Below are 22801 nucleotides of genomic sequence, written 5' to 3'. Positions count from 1 at the left end.
CATTTACACTTCACAACAGATTTTTTCTAATGACTTTAACACTGCAAGTCAAATCAGATTTTCCTCATTCAAAGACTCCAGTTCCTCCTGTTGATCTTACAAAGCTACTGCTTATGTACATTCATGTATAAAAGCCTACATAGGGATGACAGGAGTTACTTATGGGACACAAGGGGGAATAAACGCTGCCAGTTCAGTTAACAGCCTCCTGCGAATTTCAGTTCTTAATGAGGTGTGGACATGAAGTGAAGGGTAAAACATAAAAGGAGTATTTCAAGATTAAAAATACTTTTCTTCAGAAAAAGTTAAAATTAAGAGTTTCTTCCTGGCCTAGCTATCGTCTGGGGACAGAGAACACTGCAGAGAAGTTGCTACTGCACACGCAGGCTCCATTCTGGTGGTCCTCTTTAGTCATTAACGTACTTTACGGTCAGGTTCCTTTCTTCTGTTTTGAAACTGCTCGTATCTTGCAACAGTGGATACACCATCCACAAACTTTGTCTTGTAGAGGACGTTGGCGTTGTTAAACATGCCATCCTTCAAGGACACCACAATAAACTGAAACAAAACAGAAAGTTTCAAGTGGATGCTGCCATCCAAATCAAGTCGTTGAACAACACTGGAAAAGGCTTGCAAGAGGATTCCTTTTATTTTATTTGGCTAATGTCTTAGTGGTAATCCTTCAGAAAATATTCTAAACACAACTGACGCCCAACAGAATGTGCCAAGCAGGTGACCTACAGCCATAGGCCAGGCATTTTCTGCAGCTAATGATGCACAGCTCTGACCAAATCCCACCTCTTGGCCTAGTGCACAAAATACTCTGTTCACAGTGCATCAATCACTGGGAAAAAAAATGTGGCCATGAATTTGTAAGAATGCAGGATCTCTCACAGTCTAAAGATATTGCTTAAATTATTTTACAATACTCTTAACAGATGTTCCCCACCTAGGTCACGTCATACCACCTGAGACAGGTACTGCCTTTCACTCGGAGTAGTAAGTTTCATTAGTTCTACATATTTTTATGTGCACACACCACAGTAATACAGGGATTCTTTCTACTAGTGCCTGGCTTAATTCAGCAGCAAAATATTTTTCAAACTCACATTAAAGAACTCTAGCAAAAAAAAAGAAAACAAATATCTGGATGTGGATCATGCCTGAAGTGGATCATACATGATCCACTATTCCCTATTACTACTTGTTTTTCTCAGCCACGGCAGCAATGGCTTAAATTAAACTTGAATGCTTAGAAATTTCACGGCTGCCATATCACAGTGTAACTTTCAGTTGAAACAACTTGGAAATACAACACAGGTCTCTGGAATAAATACCTGAACAGCTGAGACTCCTCAGTGGCAGAATGCCTCTGAAAATAATGAAGTGCATAAACAGATGATCACAATAGTTTCAGGATCATACCTGAGAGTGTCTGAAATGAGAACGAAGCATTTGCCCAATATTCTGGGTATGAGAGAGATCAAGAGCTGCATCTACTTCATCCAAGATGTAAATTGGAGCAGGTTTGAAGAGAAGCATGGCTAAGATCAAGGACAAGGCCACCAACGATCTAATACAGAGAATAAGACAGTTATCTTTTGCCTTCTTGTTTGAGAGGCTGTGGCTTATGAAAACATTTATCTGTTGTAACAAAATGCTCTCTCAAAAGTAAGCTTATGCTGTAAGTTCCAAAGAGACAGAATGAGAGCTTGTGCCACAACTTTCGTTTTCAAAATATAAAGGCTTCTGCCAGAAATGGCAAATGCAACTTACTGTTTTATCAGAAGATCAGATTAGTTGGGAAACATTTAAAATCATGCTGTTGCTTTATCTATTTTCAAGTCTCAGTTTTGCAGTGCTGTTTTTCAACATACAGTTCTTGAAGCATTCTGTCCTTTAGAAAGTTCTGCATCTCTGTCTCACTTCCTCATAAATTCCATTTTTACCATGACACTACTCCAGCACTGGGGCAGAACTTGTCTATATAGTTTTTTGTGATTACAGTGCAAAGGCTGGACTGTCTAATTAAACAGTATCACAGTACTACCTAGAGTTAACTGCAGTTTTCTCCCCACTCAATTTTTCTCAATGGAGTAAAATCTTGTTTGTTATCATACTCCACATAATGCACTGTCAGCTTCCTCTTTCAGTATTAAGTCAGGTTGGAAGGAGACAAGAGTCCCTGACTTGACTGGGGAAAAGAGTCATTCTTGCTTTTCTGAACTATAATTAGCTAGACATATCAATGATATACACAACTGCAATGGAAAGCAAGCAAAAAACCCAGAAAGTTAACCAACCTTTGTCCTCCACTAAGTTCTGTTAAGTTTTCCTTCCAGGTGTTTCCTAAGGCAATTCTGAACTCCAGACCATCCATGACATTCTGGGTTTTAGAGGCCACTAGCATAGCTTTGGCTCCTGGTAGAAGCGTTGAGAAAATTGAACCAAAGTCTTCATTCACCTAGAAGTCAGACCATAACGGATGTATGCACGTGCTTTGACTCCAAGGCACAAACATTTAAAAACTTGGAAGTAAGCTGCACTATGCGCTAGACATCCTGCCCTATTTAACCCAATGACTTTTTACGTCTTGAAGATCAGCACATACAGGATAGTGAAAAAATGTTAGCGTAGTAGATCTTTAATTTTCTGTGTACTGAAAAGAAAAACACCAAGGGATGGAGATATATATATATATGTCATACTAAGCATTTTAGAAGGATTAAATGAAAGAAATATTCGAAGGCTTATGCTACCAGCCAGGGAAATTGTTAGGTCCTACCTCAGATTTATTAACGGGCAGATTGTGATTTCTCCCAATTAAAGGACTACTAAAATTGTAAGAACCTTGTAAGAGGCACACAGTGCATACTTCCCACTCCTTTTCTTCCCAGGATTACTTAAGCAATGTACAGGTACTGAATGGGATGAAACTTTGGAAACGTAGATAAAAATTTCATAGGTTAAGGAATGTATCTGAGAATGCGCTTATTCCACCATGCATGATGCTCTTAAATACAATTCCCTAAGTTTTGCCAAACAAAGATTTTGCAATGAAATGTACCATTTTGTCTTGAGTATGGGCAGTAATAATTAAAACTCACACTTTTTTTGAGCAATTTAAGCTTAGATGTAATCAAACTTCTCAAAAGCAAAAAAGTAAAAGTGCTCCTGGTACAGCAGAAAAGAATGCATCAACAGCTTTCTGTGTAGAATGAGCAAGGGAAAACTTTAGACATTTGTTATAGTCCATGATAAGACAACTAACAAGAAGGCAGAATGCTTGGGCAATAGAAACGAATCAGTCGTTCCTCTGTTCCAGTGTTACCTATCCCATCAGTGACATGAAGAGTAGCCCAGGTCCACGGCCCCACATAGTATGGGGCTATACATGGGGTTCCGCTCAAATACTGGTTGAACCAAGCAAAAACAGACTGTATCACTGTTTTGTCCAAATTCCATGTGAGAGACTATGACTTCAGCATGCCAGTAGCTTAACCTTTCTTAAATTTTTGCAAGCACTAAAAGAGAATGGTAAAGTAGTTTTTCAGGTTTAACTTTATCTTCATTATTCTCAGATATTTCAGATTTTATTCTCAAAAGTGAGATGGAATGGAAGGAATGAAGTGGTTGTTTTGTACTCGTATTGGGATTGCATGGCCAGATTTTGGTGGGGGCGGGCTGTAGGGGTGGCTTCTGCAAGCAGCTGCTCAAAGCTTCCCCTGGGTCTGATGGAGTAAAAGCCAGTTGACCTGCCTCTGTGATAACATATAAGAAGCAGGGAAAAAGAACAGCACCACAATATCTGGCAGCAAGAGAGAGTAAGGAGTGAGAATAGGTGAAGACACCAAGGTCAGTGAAGAAGGGCAGGGGAGGATGTGCTCCAGGCATCAGAGCAGAGACTTCCCTTAGTCATGGTGAATATCACGATGAAGCAGACTGTCCCCCTGCAACCCATGGGTGTGGCGGGACGTAGATGTGGCCTGTGGAAGACCCCACACTGGAGTGGGTGGATGCCTGAGGAGGGCTGTGACCCTGTGGGAAGCCCACACTGGAGAAGGATCCTGCCAGAGCCTGTAGCCTGTGGAGAGCAAGAAGCCCACAGCCCAGCAGGTTGGGTGGCAGGACTTTGTGACACCGCAGGGGACTCGTGCTGGAGCAGTTTCCCCCTGAAGGCCTGCACCCCATGGAGAGACTCACATTGGGGCAGTTCGTCAAGAACTGTCTCTTGTGAGAAGACTCACACTGGAGTGTGAAAAACAGTCTCCTGTGAGAGGGACCATATGCTGGAGCAGGGGAAGAGTGAGGAGTCCTCCCCCGGAGAAAGAAGGTGAAGACAACAATGGATGAAGTGACCACAACCCCCATTCTCCAACCCCTTGGCTGCTTGGGGGGAGGAGGTGGATAAATTGGGAGTGAGCCCGGGAAGGAAGGGGTGGAAGGGAAGGTGTTATTTTTAAGATTTCCTTTTACTTCTCATTTCTCTGATTTGATTTTTAATAAATTTAATTAATTTCCACAAATCAAGCCTGTTTTGCCCAGAAGAGTAACCGCAAGTGATCCCTCTGTCCTTATCTGAAACCATGGGCTCTTCATTATATTTTCTCTCCCCGTGTCTAGCTGAGAAGGAGAAGTGATAGAGTAGCTGTAGTAGCTATCTGGCTGCTGGCCAGGGTCAAACCACTACAGTGCTTTAAATACTAGGTAAAGGAGATCAATTCTATAAAGAGGTTTTTTCCACCCCCATGGAAACATGCAAAACAATAATCTAAGTTAAATTTGATCCTCTGCTAAAACGTGAAGATTAGATTTCAAGTGTCTTACCTTTTTCCAAGCAATATGTAAAGTTTCAGTTTTCTTCTGGTCAAGCTCTTTGATAGTTGCCAGAATTTTCAACTTGTCATTTTCTACAATTCTTTTTTTCCTCATTAACTCATTGTACTAGTGTATTGAGAAGAAAAGATTGATTTCAATAAACCATGTGCTCAAACATATTTTATGTTAATCTTACAGTTTCTTTATTTGTTGGTTTTGTAACTATGGAATAGCCATTAACCACAAGACTGAAACCCAAAGCATTCACTTAGCTGTATACGCAGGATTTAAGTTTTAGGATATTATCTGCAAATTAAGGCATTAGAATTTTCAACAATTGGCAAAGGGGAAGACCAACGTTACTCTGAAAGTTGCACTTCCCTTTCAAGTTAATCATGTGTTGATTTGTCATAGAAGAACGTTTCTCCCGGCTGTTAGGAAGAACAAGCCAATTCTAATCATGAAGCAGGACTAGAAAATTTAAAGTGTCAGGCAGTGGACAGTTTTAAGACAATTCTGGAATAGTCTCAAGATATAGACAAATTCGAGACAGCCCTGAAACATCTTGAAGATGAGCCATTTCTTGATCCACAACCTTTAGCAAAGTAGGTAAATCTCGGATATTGTAACAGATATCACAAAGCTGATCTACTGCTGCTGATGCAACTTAGGATGGATTGGGGCAGGGAGGAATGAAACTATTCTTTTTTAGCGTCCAAAGCCAAGATTATGCCTAATCTAGAAAACCAGTGCATAAGTGAATAGCTGAAAACTATAGGATCAGTATAAAACACCTAATAAAAGGTCTCCTGCTATATCATGAAGGTGTAGGGGTTTTTTTGGTGTATTCAGAAATAGAGCATATGAAAATACAAAGCTATGTTATACATAATATTATAAAGATTGGGCAGTTTGGATATATAGGTTAAAGCACAAAAAGTTTACCCGCTCCTCTGTCTCAGAAAGCATAGTCATTGCTCTCATGTTTTTTTCTCTTTCATCTCTTGTAATTTCTGCAACTTCTGACCCGCTTCTTCAGGATCATTAGCTTTGAAGTCATAGGCTGAGTTTGGCTGACCAAAAAGGTGTTTGTCTGAAGCTATCCACTCATACTCCTTCAGCATCTTGGTCACCTGTAAACAAGAAGATATGCTAAGGCCTTCTTCCCCTTCCCTGTCCCAATTCTCCAATGTGAATCAGAAATAATAAATAAATAATCAACATCCTGAAACTGCAACATTAATTCTTCTATCTTAACACAGCACATGTGTGTATCTTTACAATGCTTCCTGTGATTTCTAAGACTGTAGATAAACCAAGATCAAGGGACCTTACACATATACCCATCATATTTACTTGGAACATGTTTTTCTGTATCTAGACTAAGCCACTGTTACTTAATCTCAGGATTAGCTTCTTTAATTAGTTGGCTAATAGTCGACGCAGTCAGAATGTTCTTCTCATTGATCACACTATGATCTACTCTTCATCGGTTCATACTGATAAGCTCTGTTACAATTTACAACTTCCACCGCCTCCTCCTCAAACAGAACTTCTCACATCAAGAGCTGGAAACACAACAGTGCTTATTAAGAAACAAGGGCATGTGGCAAGAGAAATAATGACTCTTGGTCACAAGATGGAAGAAAAAGCACAGTTCTGAAATACCTTGGCAGCAGCATCAGCAGTTTCTTGCTGGTGTTTGCTGATCTTGTGTTCTAATTCTTTAACCTGAAGCTGTAATCCATTATTTTGTTCTCTGTGTTTTGCCATCTCTGCAGATTTAGCTTTAATTTCTTTATCCTGTAATGCAATTTCTTCCTTAAGCTTGGCCAGCTCCTTCTGCAACTTCTCTACAGATTCCTGAAAAACAAATCAAGCAGCCATTTATTAGCTTCTTTAAAAGGCTGTTAGACAGTTGTTAGAAGAGAAGGACACAGCAAGGAAAGAGAAAAAAATTCACGTGGTAATGAAGCAAAAAAATAACTAATTATGCAGGCTAAACGCAACTGAGTGCTGGCAAGAAAATGCAACCAACAAAACGCACACTATAATTTGAGCTTTAGGGGATCATATCTTCAGTAACATCAAAACAGATAATAAAACACAGTATTCACTTTTACCTTTGCCTCAGACACCTCAGGTTCCATAGCATCAACCTGCTCCTGGTAGGATTTGACTGCTTTATCTGCAGCTGCTACTTGCTGTTCACAGGAGGCCTGTTCTTGTTTTAGCTCTTCAAGCTCCAGAACTAAAGCCTCAAATTCCTAGAGGGATGTTTTCAAATTTATTATAGTTATACTTAAATTGAAAGAATTAAGATTCAGTTTGACATAGTAAATGCTGTAGAAGATGAACAATACCCGTTCTTCAGGAAGGGGGCAATCTCATATAAAAAAAGAAAAAGAAGAAAAAAAAGGAAAAAAGGGCGAGAGGGGAGAGGGGCAAGGGGCAAGGGGAGAAAAGAGCACCACCAATTTCTATGTCAGTTACTACAAAGAAATATATTAAGTTTCAGAGCTGACAGTATTAAAACTTCATGAGAATCAAAGTTTCTGATTACTGCAGCCACTTTCGACATCGAGAAAACTGCCAGCAAAGTCAAGTTTTACCTGCTGCTTTTCTTTCATTTCTTTGCTTGAAGAATCTGCCTTTTTCTTGGCATCATCTAGTTTCTCCTGGGCATTTTTTATTTCTTTTTCACATTCTGCTTCTGCATTTTTCATTTTATTCTCTAATACCTTGTATTTTTCTTCTGCTTTCTTTTGGCTCTCTTCAGTTTTCTTTAATGTCTCTTGACACTCCGCTGAACCAAGAAGTACAATACTGAGATTGGGCATCATTCCTATCTTTACATTTATATCCTGAACTCCAACTGCAACAAATCCATCTTTGCCTCTAGCAGAAAAAACGTGGTTGTACATTTGCTAGTTGCTGAATTTGCCTATTTCAATGACTAAGAGAGTGTGCTGCTGTAACCAGTTATTGACAGGGCACCAAACAGACAACCAGTCACTAAAATCAATGAAAATAAGCATTTTTTCTTTTTCTGACAGGCGCAAGTATAAGCCAAATCACATGATCCAGAAGCAATCGATCAGATGGCTACCTAATAAGGTATCGTCTCTTTCACAGAATACTATGTCTACATATGTATCATATCTGTCCATCTTTTTTCTTTAGATGTTTTACTTATAGTTGCACTTGTTTAAATTTTTCCTTAGCTACATGAACAGTACTTCTTTACATTTCTTTCTTGTTCCGCAAACTATTTAAATTGCTAACCTTAAATATCTACAGGAACAAATGGCTTAAAAAAATGAAAAAGATTACTCAAATATTATGACTTAACTTACTCTAATTTTATAGCTTACTGGCAAAGCCCTTTTTCTTTTTATTATGAAGTATATTAAACACTTCAGAATATAACATTTAGAACAAGAGAATGGCTAACCTTAGGTAAATCACCTCTAAACAAGCCTATTGTGATTCTCGATGTTACATATGTCAAAATACAAAGCTAGTATTTTCAATGCATTTTTTTTCTTAAGCAAAGATTCTGTTACTCAAACGGCCAAATATTCATCTCACTCTCAGCAATTAGTTTTCAATTAAAAGATTAAGAACACAGTTCTCACCGATGGTTTTCTTCAGGGCAAGCAGCTCTTCCTCGTGTTTGTGATAAGCACTCTGACAAAGCTTAGTTTCCAACAGCTCTACTTCCTCAGATTTCATCTCCCACTGCTGCTTCAGTTGCCGGTACCTTTGAAGACAGTAATGATAAGGGCTGTTATAATGAAGAGTATCCAGCACTTCAGTTTCAAAGTTGAAATAAAAAGATACAGAAATAAGTAGATAAATAAGCTAGCTCACTAATGTGAGATACAACTGACAAGTAAGCTTAAAGACTGATATAATTTCTTGAATAGTAAGTGTGAAGCTTGTTGAGTATGTAAGTTATTATATATGTAACTCCTAGTTATCCAGCCTGTTAAGACTTACTAAAAATAAACAACGCAACACATGGAATTTGGCAACAATTCAGAGCTCATCTTCTTCCAACGAGCAGCATGACAAATGCTAGGCTAAAGCATTAAAGAAAAAATCTAAAAGTAAAACTCATTTTTTTTTTGTTTTGGCTATATTTCACGTGTTGCCTGGTCTAGTCGAGAGGTGGCGTCCCTGCCCATGACAGGGAGGTTGGACTAGATGATCCCTGAGGGCCCTTCCAGCCTAGGCCATTCTATGATTCTATGATTCTGTGAGCTGTAATAGACTCAAAACAATTTGAAAAATAAATCCGCCTGGTAAATAGGATATTACACAGCATACCTCCTTATGGGATTTTTACAGATCTGACTAAACATATTTTTATATTCTACCTTTTAAAAAGATTTTCCGTAATTGAGTAGCTGAAAATCAAACATATTTAAAATTATTTTAAATCCTTATAGCAGTATCACTCAGATATTACCCTTTACTATCTTTATATCTTCTCGAGAGAAAAATAAGAGCTATCACCAACCGAAACTCTGTATGGGTGTTACAAAATGTGTGTGGAACAGATCCATTCCTCCGTCAACTTCATGAAACTTTGGTAAACTTCAAGCGATTTCACGTAGACACTACTGTATGCCATTTTTTCCTGTATTATGTAAAGTTTTCTTGCATGTGTTATCTACAACCTAAACTTCCTTGTTGATTGCTGTACTGACAAATTATATTGAGGGAGAAGGTGAAAGGCAATCATTTTCTGCATATTACATTCTCAACAGGCCCTATGCCCTCCAAAAATACTTCATTAGATGGAGCTTACTCAGTCCCAGAACAGAAACAAAAGACATTTTATAGGGCAAACCTTACTTTTCAGCAACGTTCTTCAAGCCTGCCAGCTCATTCTCTACAGCCCCAAGTTCAGATTCCTTCGTCCTGAGTTCTACTTCAGCATCTTTCATTTCTTTAATTTTGGACAAGATTGATGCAGCCTGTGAGAATGCACCTATTCAGTGAGGGGGAAAAAAATCAAGTCAAGCCAATTGGAATTAAGACTAGTGGATTCACCACTGGCAAATATCAAATTCTAAATGGTAGTAATGATGTAGGTGAATGATTTGTTTCAGTCAGAAAACTGAAAACCTGCTGGGCTGAAGTTCCAGTAGTTCTCATGAGAAGACTACCTTCTCTGTTACAGAATCCAGTTCTGCAAACTTTGAACACACATGTGCGTTTCTTGTGAAATCAACCAACTTTACACAATTTACAAAACTACCTCGAATTAATTATCAATTACTTCAAAAAGCACTTGAATGCAAAGCACTTATGTTTCCAAGAGGATATATAGCCAACAAAAATTTAAGCATTTAGCATCTAAACTACTTCATGCAAATAGTTTGCCATTCATTTCTTCTTAATCTAATCAATCTTACTTCAGCTCCAGAGTGACAAATTTTTGCTCAAACAGATCATACTACCCCTAGTATGAGTATAAACAAAAAGGTTACTGTTCATTTTTACGAAAAACATGCAAAGTGGTAAACAAATCAACAGACACAGAGTATTATTATATGAATAAAACCAGTAATTACCTCCATGCAGAGTGCCATTGGGGTTAAATGTATCTCCATCAATTGTAACACTTCTTGTCATTATCCTTTTGTCAAAGGTCACTTTCTTACCATTATCCATGTTATTACAAATCAGTGTCGTTCCAAAGACATATTCCATTGCTTTCTGGAGTTCAGGTTCATACCCAACTACAGTAAGGGCTAAATCGAGGTTACAGTCACCAACCTAGAAACCAAACAAAATGCAATTAGTAAGCCTTATTATAAGAATCTTCAAATTTAACTTCATAGAATGATAGAATGCACTGGGTTGGAAAGGACATTTAAAGGCAATCTAGTCGAAACCCCCTGCAGTAAGCATGGACATCTTCTGTCTTCTTTTGTTAAAACTACTTTCTAAGAACATCACTACATTTTAAAACAATTTCAGTTAGAAATGGAGTAATTAATATCCATTTCAACATGGATACATACAAGGTATGCATATAAAGGAAAAAAATGGAATCATGACACCCTCAAACCCTGTAGAAATTCTGGTTAGTACAACCATTAAGAAGCTCACTTTTTTAGCAAAGAAATAAAATGAAAAAGACAAAAAAGCAAATTAGTGTAAATTGTGTATTTATTTACATACCAAGGTTTTGGCCAATTTGACTATATCTTGTCCCACACATCTGGCTGAAATCTTGTTTAGTGGGATGATGGTGTATCGACGCTTTAGTTCACCCTTTTCTAATAGCTTTTTGCCAGTAACCTCAAATGAAAAGAGTTACATATGAAGACGTAAGTGACTTTTTAAAGTAAGACAATTAGGCATTGCAAGAGGAATATATAGTGGCCAGTAACTATGCATGGCTCTCAGTCCAATTTAAACAAGTACATGGGACCAAACCACCTCTTACACATTCAGTAACAACGCACATGCTCACTCACGCTTGCATCATGACCTCATCTCACCATTCAAGAGTTTTATATTAAAGCAATAAACATACCTCTGTGTCTACAATAATGTTATAGAGTTTCCCTCCAGCTACCACTTCTAAGGCTTTGGCTTTGGATACATCCTTCACAGTGATAAGAAGCACAACAGGGCCTTTCACATTGTTTGGATTCCAGTTTTTTTCTGGATTTCTTAAAATAAATTTAAATTATTATAATCATGCTTGTTTCTCTCCCACACATCTCAAATATATACACAGATATATTTAAAAACTCATACTGCTTATTGTACTGGTATAATTCTAAATTCAAGGGAAAAAACCCACAGAAAATAGTTTAATTAAATACTTCAGGGCAAAGAGACTCCCCAGTAAAGAGTCAGTTACTAAGTCATTACAAGAAAGTCCTTCCAGATTTTGGTATAATTTGTTCACAAAATTTTAACTGATTTATATTGTGGGATTTATCACTAGCACAATAGGAATATGGTCAGAAAGAGGAATATGTTTCACAAACAAATAAATCTGGGGTTACATATGTTTCATTAGAGGAGACAATGTTGACATCCACAGAGCAAGTCTACTCAGTCCTCAGGCAGGACTTTGAAAAGCAATGATTACATATCAGAAGTTTAGACCTTTGGATTCCATGGTTTTAGCTACTGAAGTTAAGTTACTGCTTGCAAACACCATCATACAGAACTTTCAAATTCTGGTAATTTCGATAAGGCTGTATCACTTTTACTGCTGTATCACGAATGACTGTATTGCTTTTCCTGACTTCCCCACCACTGTTCCCTAGCATAGTCATTATTCATAGGCACTGAAAGGAAAGCAACAGCTAAGCAATTGATGGAATTATTCTCTAAGTCCCACAGTCCACACACAAAACACCCATTAAAGCACCTTCAAATGTCTTTTAGGATCACACTGAGATCTTACTTGTATTCGAACTGTAGATGAGGAAACTTTGACACCAAGCTTTCATACGATTCTCTCAGCTGGCTGATGTCACAAATCAATGCCTTTTTTTTTGCTAAAAGGGCTTCTTCTTTCTCTTCTTAAGAGTTGAACACAAGCAGTAGACAAACACCCAGAGCAGAGAAATCTATTAGCTAAAAAACTGGTATGCTACATTGTTTATCTACGTATAGAAAGAGAATATTTAATTGAAAAAATTTTCTAAAATTCTTGTAAATTTCCAGTTTACATAAATAACCACCATCACAATAGCACACATGAAAAGAAAGGGTTTAAAGTCTAATCTGCTTCTCTTAATGTTGTTCTAGAATATCAATTCACAGTTTTGAGTAGCTTCTGCAATGTTAGCTGGAACAAGAACCAAACTTTCAGAAGTGTTTTAGGTAGGGAAAATCAGAAAGGAATAGAGAAAAGTTGGTCACCTCTCTCATCTAAATTTTAGGGAGAATTTAAGTTTTCCATTAAACTTTAAAGCATTTGGCCTAAAGCTTATAAAATCAAATTATTTTAAACTATTTTCTGTGGAAGGCAAGACCTTGCAGAGCTCTGACCAGAGAAATTTCTTTGTGCATGAAAGCAGCATACTTGTTTCTTCAGTTCCTCCTTGTATTGAGCCTGATTAGCTAACTAACTAACTAACATTAGTTAATGGAGTTAACTTTCCCCACAGCAGATCTCTTTGTGCTGTCTATTTCTAGCAGAAAGGTGTTGATAACACACTAGTCTTTTGGCTACTTTTGAGCAGTGCTTCCACAGCGCCAAGGCTGTCCCTCCCAAGGCCAGCAGGCTGGAGGTGGGTAAGAGATTGGGAGGCAACATAGACAGGGCAGTAGATTCAAGCACTATTCCATACCATACAAAGGCATGCTCAGCAATAAAAGCTAGGAGAAAGGACAAGGAGAGGGGGCGCTCATTAGTAAGGCATTTGCCTTCCAGAAGAGGCCTGCTTCCCAGTAGGGTGCTGAGGCCCCAGCTCCCAGAAGTCACTGGACATCACGTGCTGATGGAAAGGGGAATGCAAATCTTCTGATTTTCCTTTGCTTTGGTGTCTGGTAGAGCCAGTTCCAGCTGGATACAAGACAGACCCATCAATGGCCAAAGACAAGCCCTCTGAGTGACAGCAGTAACGCCTCTGTGATAACACATCACAGAAGGGGTAAAAACTGCTGTACAACAGCAGCTCGGAGAGGAGTGAGAATATGTGAGAGAAACAACTCTGCATACACCAAGGTCAGTGAAGGAGGGGGAGGAGGTGCTCCAGGCAGCGAAGCAGACAATTCCTTGAGCCTGTGGTGCACACCACGGTGAGGCAGGCTATCCCCCTCTAGCCCATGCACGTTAACACTGGAGCAGATGTCCACCTGCAGCCCGTGAAAGACCTCATGTGGGAGCAGGTGGACGTGCCCCAAAGGAGACTGTGACTCTGTGGGAAGCCCACGCTGGAACAGGCTCCTGGCAGGACTTGTGATCCCACAGGAGACGCACACTGGAGTAGTCTGCTCCTAAAGGACTGCACCCCATGGTAGGGACCCAAACTGGAATAGTTCACAAAGAACTGCGCCTATGGTGAAGAAGTTTGTGAAGGACTCTCTCCCATGGGAGGGACCCAATGCTGGAACAGAGGAGCAGTGTGAGGAGGGAGCAGCAAAGACAATATGTGATAAACTGACCATGACCCCCATTCCCCTCACCCTGTGCCGTTCAGGGGCAGAAGGTGAGAAAATCAGGAGTCAAGTTGAGCCCAGGAAAAGGGAGGGGTGGGGGAAAGTTGTTTAAGATTTTATTTCTCATTACTCTGCTCTGATTTGATTGGTAATAAATTAAACTAATTTTCCCAAGTGCGGTCTGTTTTGCTTGTGACTGTAATTGCCAAGTGGTTTCTCCGTCCTCTTCTTGACTCACGAGCCTTTCACTGCATTTTCTCTCACCTGCCCAGCTGCAGATGAGTGACAGAGCAGCTTGGTGGGCACCTGGCAGACAGCTAGGGTCAACCCATCAAATTTCCATATTCCTTTTCAAATTGCCCCCATAATTATGCACCATAAGTACAGACCTTCATAGTTCAGCTTCTTAATTTGATTCTCTAATTTTTCTTTTGTTTTTTTTAGGGCTTCAAGTGCTTCCTGGTCTTTCTTGTAGACTTCATCCATCTTTATAACTTCAGTTTGTTTTGTCTTTAACTCTTGTTGTGCATATTTCAACTTCATTTGAGTCTGTAAGGAGTAAGAAAATACACAACTAGAAGATCTTTATTAAAAAATCTTTCAGGTGCAGATTTAGAATACTTGCATCAACAAGGTATTGATATAGTTTGTAAAAGTTCACACTAGCTGCAGAAATGCCAAAAATCACCCTTGGCTTTTGAAAGAAAGCGTGCAGGTGACTTGGAAATAAGGACATAAAATATGTATTTGGATACCGTAACTTGTATTAGCACACGAAGACTCCAAAAAGAAACAAGGTAAAATAATGTGGAACACAGTCATCCTTGTTATTTTCCCAGAAGTTTTTCCTTTAACCTAGACAAGCAAGGTGCACGTTCACCTTTGAAAATTTAAATTCCACTGCGAGAACTATCCTAGCAGAAGTTTCCTATCTTAAGACAAAAGGAATGGTATCTGTTTCACTAATACCAGACTAGCACACAATTTAGCTAAGGAGAAAATACTTTCTTCCTAACTTTCCATTCACGGTCTCAGGCATCTTTATTTTGATTCATTTAAGTTTTACTATAGAAAACTCTAGTACAAATATGTATCACGGAGAGCAATCTAAAGTTCTTCCTATCCAATACCATCAGTCACTTGAGTACTTTGAGTCATGCTTTAAGTTTCAAATGCCAGATTCTATACTTCCTCATAGCAATGTCTCAGCTTTTCCGTATTTGTCTGTATCTATGCAAGGACTTTTTGTTCAATGACTTGTTTCATCAAAAAGTCACCGTAATGCATGTTATCAATTTGTAAAATATCTTGCATAGATATTCTGTGGATCTTTACACTGACCTTTCACAAGTGTGTCATCTGGTTTTTACACACGAAAGCTACTCTGAGAGAGGCATATTCTTACCTGTTTAGCCTCCGTTACTGCTCTGCTGATTTCATTTTTGCAGGTCATCATCTGCCCAGCAAGAGTAGCTTCTTCCCCATCGTCATTGCTGGACAAACCAGCAGACACAGCATTAAAACGTTGTTGTGCTACAGCTAAATCACGTGCATCTTTTTCACTTATTTCCTGTAAAGCATTTAGTTCTTTCTGTATCTTCTTTACTTCTTTCTCCTTTGATGCTAATGCTTTAGTATCCTTCAGCAAAACAAAGAAAAAAAAAAAAAGAGAACCTGAACCTTATTACTTTAAACTCATGGTGCTTAAATAAAGAGCTAGTGTAGTTTCACCGACTACATTTCTATGACCCTCTATGAGATTTTGTGATCTTTTAATTTGTCTTTACATGTTTTCATATGTGTACTTGCCTCATGAGTGCACTACAGAGCTAGAGAAAAAAAAAAACACAGGAAGAGATGACAACTGCCCAAGAGCTAGGAGAAATAGTTTTTGCTTCCCAATATCTAAAAAATAAAGTATTCTTCAGTGCTCCTCTTGCACAGAAAAAAGACATCAACTGGTAGAAAACCGCAATGTAGAAATTTCTCCCTTAATTTTAAAACAGCACATATCCAGAGAGTATAATACTTTTGAAGCTATAGGGATCTCTCCTGAACTTTACAAGAGGTTGTCAACCAGAAAGAGTTGTACTTCCTTTGTATATGCGTCACATTTGCTTCTAATGGGAACTTGCTACCAGAGCCCCACAAATCAAACAATGGCCTTGTCATTTGTTTCTACTTTCCTGATGTAATTCTTGCTAAATACAGGATTTTTCTCATCACAACAGGTAAGAAAAAACAGCTGTCCCCCTCTGAATTAACTTAGTGTTTAAAGAAATTCATATACAAAGTTCTTACCTCCTGCACAACTTTTACCAGTTCTTCGTACTTAGTCTTTTCACTTTTTAAGTTCTGCTTCCTGAGATCAAAGGCACTTTGTACTTTAGCACTAGCTCTTTGAACTTCCGAAAGAGCTTCTTCCAGTGAACAGAGCTTACCAGCAGCTTCCTACAATCACAGAAAAGATGGAATTTACAGCCCAAGAAACCAATAAGGTATTTGTATTATGTCATCTTCTGCTCACAGCTATATACAGAAGAAGAGGTAAGCACCTCATTAAGCAGGCAGTTAGACTCCAATGCAAACAGATCAGAATGTCTCTTACCTCTGAAATACAACCTAACTTGAAGCTGCTACTGAAAACCCACATCATCCCATATCATGGGACATTGTCCCTGTTCAAAAGCTGCATTTTGGCACCCAGAGACCCTCTGGGCCAACTTGTATCTAACATTATTTACTGTCCTCAAAACTGAGGTCAGTACTGAGTTTTGCTGAACAAGAGTTTCCTATCTGAAATATATTTCTTTTAAGACATCAACAAAAAGAGAGAAAAATACTGTTTGGCAAAACTTAGCATTGAACGCAGAGTGGAAACATGACGTTAAACAGATTCTATTCATTTACAGTTACTGGGAGTAAAGCATTTCAGATAAAAACTTTAAATAGAGGTCTTTTGGACAATGGTTGAGTACGACACTGAGCAGTGTATAATATGAACAAAGACTAGAAGATAAAAATCCAAGCGTATATGATCTGCCAAAATTATTCCATTCTCACATAACTGCTTGTATTCAAACATTCAGATGAACCTGACTCTGTTCTCACTTACCTGATCCCTTTCCTTTTGCATCTCCATTATTTCTTCATGAAGTTGCCGCACTTTCTTTTCACTTTCGGCCATTGATTCCCGAAACTTCTCTACACTAGACTGCATTTCATTTAATATTTCAGCAGAGGATATCTTTGTCTTTTCAGCCAGAACAAACTGATAAGCTATGTAGAGACGGCTTAAATGTTCTATTTTTTGCGTTAGCTTTTGGTATTCTAGATAGGTTGCTCGTTCCTGAAAAGACATCAGTAGAAAAAAATCTAAACTTTGATGGAAAAATAATACTAAGTAGGATTGTTACAGAAATCTTCTAAGCACTTCTACTAACATTACTATTTGTACGTAAGAGGAAGGATTCTCCATATTAAGTAACATGTTCAGTATTATCCATTGCAGGCCTACTTACAAAGATCTTAGATAAAACCGTACTTATACAATCATTGTACAGCAGAAATATCACCTAACACAAGTTTTTAAAGAACTAAGATATGGTTTTATCTTCTATTTTTATCTAGTTCTCTTGTTTTCTTCCTTTTCACTATATTCCCCTCTAAGATTTCCTGGAAGCCCTGAATGTCACATTTTCTGTATTTGGACAGAAGATAAAATTTATCTTTCTTAAAAGATTCGACAAAGCTTGAAAATATGCTATTGTTTTAGCTAGTACATACTGGTTTAGGGTAGATTATATTTTTTCAGTACTTTAAGGGACCTGCTACTCTTCTAATTTTTCCATACCTCTCTCAGTTTCTGTAAAGTTGGAGTGATCTCCTCATCTAAGACCTGAAACACAAACCAAAATATTTTTATTCCAAATTTCAAAACTCTCGCATGTTTAAGAATGAATAAATAGTTCTAGGTGCAGAAATTAAATATTCTTCAAGTTAAAACCACACTACATTAGTTACTCAGTTATCTTTAACAAATATAAAAGAAAGTATACTTTCCAACATGTTGTACCGTTTGAATCTCTTTCAGTTTGGCTTCCTTCTTCTCTATGGTTTTCTGGACATTTATTTTCTTGCATTCATACATCCTCGTACCAGCTGCTTCCTCAATCATAGCTAAAATCTAAAATACAGCAATACAATAAAAATTTAATGTTTCTTCTCATGGCTCATGGCTTAGACAGGTGTACTCTTTGCTGGGTTAAAAACTGGCTGGCTGGATCAGCCCAGAGGGTGGTGGTAAACAGAGCTAGATCCAGTTGCTGGCCAGTCACAAGTGGTGTTCCCCAGGGCTCAGTCTTGGAGCCAGTCTTGTTTAATATCTTTATCAATCTGGATAAGGGAATTAAGTGCAGCTTTGGCAAATGTGCAGATGACACCAAACTGAGTGGGAGCATTGCATTGCTGGAGGGTAGGGAGGGTCTGCAGAGGGGTCTGGACAGGCTGGATCCATGGGCTAAGGCCAGCTGTATGAGGTTCAACAAAGCCACGTGCTGGGTCCTGCATGTGGGTCACAACAACCCCCAGCAGCGCTACAGGCTTGGGGAGGAGTGGGTGGAGAGCCACCAGGCAGAGAGGGCCCTGGGGGTGTTGGTCAACACGTGGCTGAACATGAGCCAGCAGTGTGCCCAGGTGGCCAAGAAGGCCAACGGCATCCTGGCCTGGATGAGAAACAGTGTGGCCAGGGCAACCAGGGAAGGGATTGTCCCCCTGTACTCGGCCCTGGTGAGGCCTCGCCTCAAACCCTGTGTTCAGTTTTGGGTGCCCCATGACAAGAAAGACATCAAAGTGCTGGACCTTGTCCAGAGAACAGCAACGAACCTACTGAGGAGTCTACAGAAGCCTTCTGAGGAGTGGCTGAGGGATCTGAGGCTGTTTAGCCTGGAGAAGAGGAGAGTAATTGCCCTCCACAACTACCTGAAAGGAGGCTGTAGCAAGGTGGGTGTCAGTCCCTTCTCCCAAGTTACTAGCAAAAGCATGAGAGGGAATGGGCTCGAGTTGTGCCAGGGGAGGTTTAAATTGGATATTAGGAGAAATATCTTTACTCAAGAGTGATGAGGCATTGGAATAGGCTGCCCAGGGAAGTGGTGGAGTGACCATCCCTGGAGGTATCTAAAAACATGTAGATGTGGCACTTCAGGATATAGTTTAGTGGTCATGGTACTGCTGGGCTCTGGGTTGGACTAGACGATCTTAGAGGTCTTTTCCAACGTTAGTTAGGTTCAACTAACTCAGAAGTGAGTCAAACATCTCATCTAATACCTTTTTTTTCCCCCTCCCTCCTTCCTCCAGATAATTGATACTTGTCATTCAAAACAAACCAGCAAAACTTCAGACAAAAAACTCTCACAAATTTCCTACCTCTGATGGCTTCATATTTAGAACTTTGGTAATTCTCCCCTGGTGACGGAAGATAAAACAAGAATGGTGTTTGTGTACAATGCAATAGTAAAAAAACAAAACAAAACAAAACAAAAGAATCCCCCATTTTTAGATGTTAAAAGTTCAAATATGACTTTTAAAAAGAAATTTCTGCTACAAGGATAATCTAGTTTACTCAATTGTTTTGCTCCTTAAAGTTCAAAGAAGTCACTGCTTCAGGCATCAAGCCTAAAACAGCCCTTATATCTTATCCTCACTTGCCTGTTTAGGAATAATGTGCATATTTTGTTCTAGATTACTGAGTTGTTGATGTTGAGTAAAGCTCTTAACTGGCCTTTTGGTGATTTAATTAATACATAAGTAGAGGGAAGCAAAACAGGTGCAGAACTGCCTTCCTCCCGCATCCCCCCACGCCGCAAGTTGGGACAGTTCCGTTTGAAACAGTAAATCCTGCTCTGTTTTATCATTCGTTGCAAACATTTCAGGAATTTGTCCAGTCCCTGTGTTGATGTTTATGAGGATTTTTTTCAGTTGGTTAGCTCTTCCTTTGTTAATCATGACTTAAGATTAAGTAGTATAAAATTCATTCAAAATATTGTCTAAAATGGAACACACAACAGAAAGAAAATCTCTGTCCTTTAAGCATAGCAATAGTCCTTTGAGCATAATAATAAATGCAACGTCTATCTGTGAAAGAGACAAAAAGGAAAATAAAATTGGAGTATCTTTTTGGAAAAGCTTCCTAAATGAGAGCTACATGAAGTCCTGTGCTACAAGACACATGTTTTAGGGTCAAACTATACTGTACTGGAAATCTTAACTACTTAACAGACAACTGATTTTTACTTGACAAGAAGTTACTTTTCTCTAGTTAGGACTTAGGTGCTCTTAAACTATCTATCCTGCCTCAAATTTGGTGCAGCTTCTGTTCTTTTTGGGTCTTATAAAGACGCACACGATACCTGCATAATCAGGAAGTGAGGGTTATTGACATTGAGTCCAACGGAACAGAAGAGATCCTGCACACGAGTGCTGTTAGCATTCGCACCATTGATAAGATACTTATTTCTACCCCCAATGATAACCTGGAGAAGGAAAAGACACGGCAAAAACTTTAAGTAATTTTAAAATTACTTGATATTATGAGAACATCAACTGTAATAAAGAATATAAAACTGAGCAAATCCTATATATTATATCTTTGCATACATATACATACACACAGAATCCCACATTAGTATTTGAAACATCAAAACAGATCTTCTCGGACAGGAAAAAAATCATATAAAATATCTAATTAGATTACAAAAAATGTAAGTCATTGAGGGCAATATTAGAGGAAGCTTCTCAAACTCCACAAGTTTTCACTTTTTAAAAAACCAAACCAACCAACCAAAAACCTTGAGAGGCATCTTAATCTGAAAGATAAAGGTTCCTTTGTCCTTGGAGACCAAATTTAACACACCGTTCCAACTATAAGAAAATATGAAAGCAGAAAAAAGTACAAAAAATTTGCAAATTATAACTTGCTTTAGGGATATTATTTTATTATTATTATATTTCAGGGCAAGCCCATTATTTAAGAATATTAAACTAACTTCCCAAATAATTCCATTGTTTTTTATCTAGCACTCTAGATCAATTTCTACAGTTTGTAGAAGCACTGCTTGCATTGCAAAACCTTCGGGACTTTAAAAATTACCTTTTTTTTTTTCCTTGAAAAGTCAGTCTGTTGAGCAGGGTAAAAACATATACAGGCTGCTAAGCAATACAGATATTAAAGACTCACCTGCCTAGTGATGGTGATCTCATCATTAGTTTCAAATCCCAGTGGACTTCGTTTCTTGTCAGTATTATCAAAGGTAATAGACACAGTTGCTTTAGTAATTCCAGCTTGCCCACTTTTATAAACTAGATCTTGCAAGTTGGAAGCTCGCACCTAAATCCAGGCAACAGATAAATACATTTTTGAAAGGAATTAGTTACGTAGCTTCAGTGCACTACTACAGGTTTTGGAGTAATGAATGAAAACAATACATATCTAGCTGTCGGTTTAAGAGTTCATGTGAGAGACTGATACATGGGAGCTAAAACGTGCTAGCACTGTAAAACCACAGGCAGTGTGCGAGTCTAGTTTTAGTGAGCCAGATAATTGTTTCTGCATGAGATTCCTAACAAAAAATCGAATGGTTTTTTTTTAAAAAAAATTTAAAAAAATCAAACAGATGAGAGCATGTTTACTTAAAGAGCATTTATTATTCACAATGTAGTTCACAGACAAATGAATGAGAAAGTGTTCCTTGGAGGTCTCATGGATTTGTTTTCAGTTGGGGGTGGGAGGTGTACAAAAAAATCAACTGAAGAGATTCAAACAGGTATCAGAGCACACCTTTTTTCATTTTTTGTTTTTTAGAAAGCATAAAGCAGAATACTCATCTTAAAGAGCAGACACTGCAAGAAAAACAGCTTTTTTTTTTTTCTTCTGACGAACCAGTTTGGCCAAATTTTAAGACCCAATCCAGAAGTGAAAAAATTTATTACAAATAAATAGGTTAGTACCTTCAGCCACCAAACACCTTTGGCTTGAGGCTGCCAACTTCTAAGTAGGTATTTTTGGTCTAATGTTCTAACAGGCATACATTGAGCTACTGTCATGTATTGATAAAATTGTAATACAATCCTAATGTAGAAATGAGCATAAATGACATTGGAGATTACTCAAGAGAGAGTAATATGAAACGCTGCTGACACAAAGACCTCTCTTTTTACCTGTGACAGGTTGTTGATTCCCAAGAGGAAACAGATTGAGTCCAGGATATTGGACTTGCCACTACCATTCAAGCCAGTAATGGCATTGAACAACGGGTCGAAGTCACAGACTTCTGTCTTCTGAGCATAGGATTTAAATCCTTCCAGAACAATTGACTTGATGTACATTTTCTCTGTGTTCTTAAGGGACCAAGCACAGTATCCTTCCCAAGCACATGAAGAAAGATATCTGGATTATAAACCTAAATATTTCAAAGGAGAAAAAAAAAGAAAAGAAAAAAGCAGCAAACTAATCGTACTGCATTCCAAGCAAACAACTAAATGGGTAAGCAAGTGGGAAGACCTCACGCCTTTTGCAACCACACGGGGAAAACTCCAAGTAGCCCCCACATCCAGCAAGCACCCCAACAACCCGTACCTCGACGGTTTTAGGTGGCGCGGTTTGACACGGCGCCCATGGCGGCGGCACAGCCCCGGCTTCTCACCCAACCGGCCGCCCCCCCGCCAAGGAAAGGGCAAAGCTCGGATCTCTCAGAAGCCGGCTGAAGGCGAGCCCTCACTTTCCAGCTGGTAGGACTGCGACCTGCTCAGCCCCGCCGCACGGCAGAGGGACAGCCTCGCC

The 22801-nt window shown here is 38.8% G+C and overlaps 1 protein-coding gene across 1 annotated transcript; it reads right to left on the bottom strand.

The window, feature by feature from the left end:
- Positions 1 to 423: 423 nt before the first annotated feature.
- Positions 424 to 22347, bottom strand: LOC104269985 (structural maintenance of chromosomes protein 2-like; the record flags this gene model as incomplete). The annotated part of the gene is given in 25 exon segments (XM_009864534.1): positions 424 to 558; positions 1426 to 1573; positions 2304 to 2464; positions 4828 to 4944; positions 5764 to 5807; positions 5810 to 5951; positions 6487 to 6681; positions 6942 to 7085; positions 7431 to 7624; positions 8457 to 8581; positions 9682 to 9817; positions 10404 to 10608; positions 11017 to 11136; positions 11375 to 11513; positions 12263 to 12380; positions 14355 to 14514; positions 15371 to 15604; positions 16267 to 16416; positions 17081 to 17314; positions 17819 to 17863; positions 18041 to 18151; positions 19390 to 19428; positions 20373 to 20495; positions 21200 to 21349; positions 22180 to 22347. Coding segments are annotated over 25 exon segments (3537 nt in total), but the record flags the coding sequence as incomplete, so codon positions are not given.
- Positions 22348 to 22801: the final 454 nt, after the last annotated feature.

This window comes from Apaloderma vittatum, unplaced genomic scaffold (assembly GCF_000703405.1).
Source record: "Apaloderma vittatum isolate BGI_N311 unplaced genomic scaffold, ASM70340v1 scaffold14012, whole genome shotgun sequence".
Classification (NCBI taxonomy): Eukaryota; Metazoa; Chordata; class Aves; order Trogoniformes; family Trogonidae; genus Apaloderma; species Apaloderma vittatum.
The sequence above is the reverse complement of the archived record's forward strand: the minus strand, read 5'-3'. Positions and strand labels throughout refer to the sequence as shown.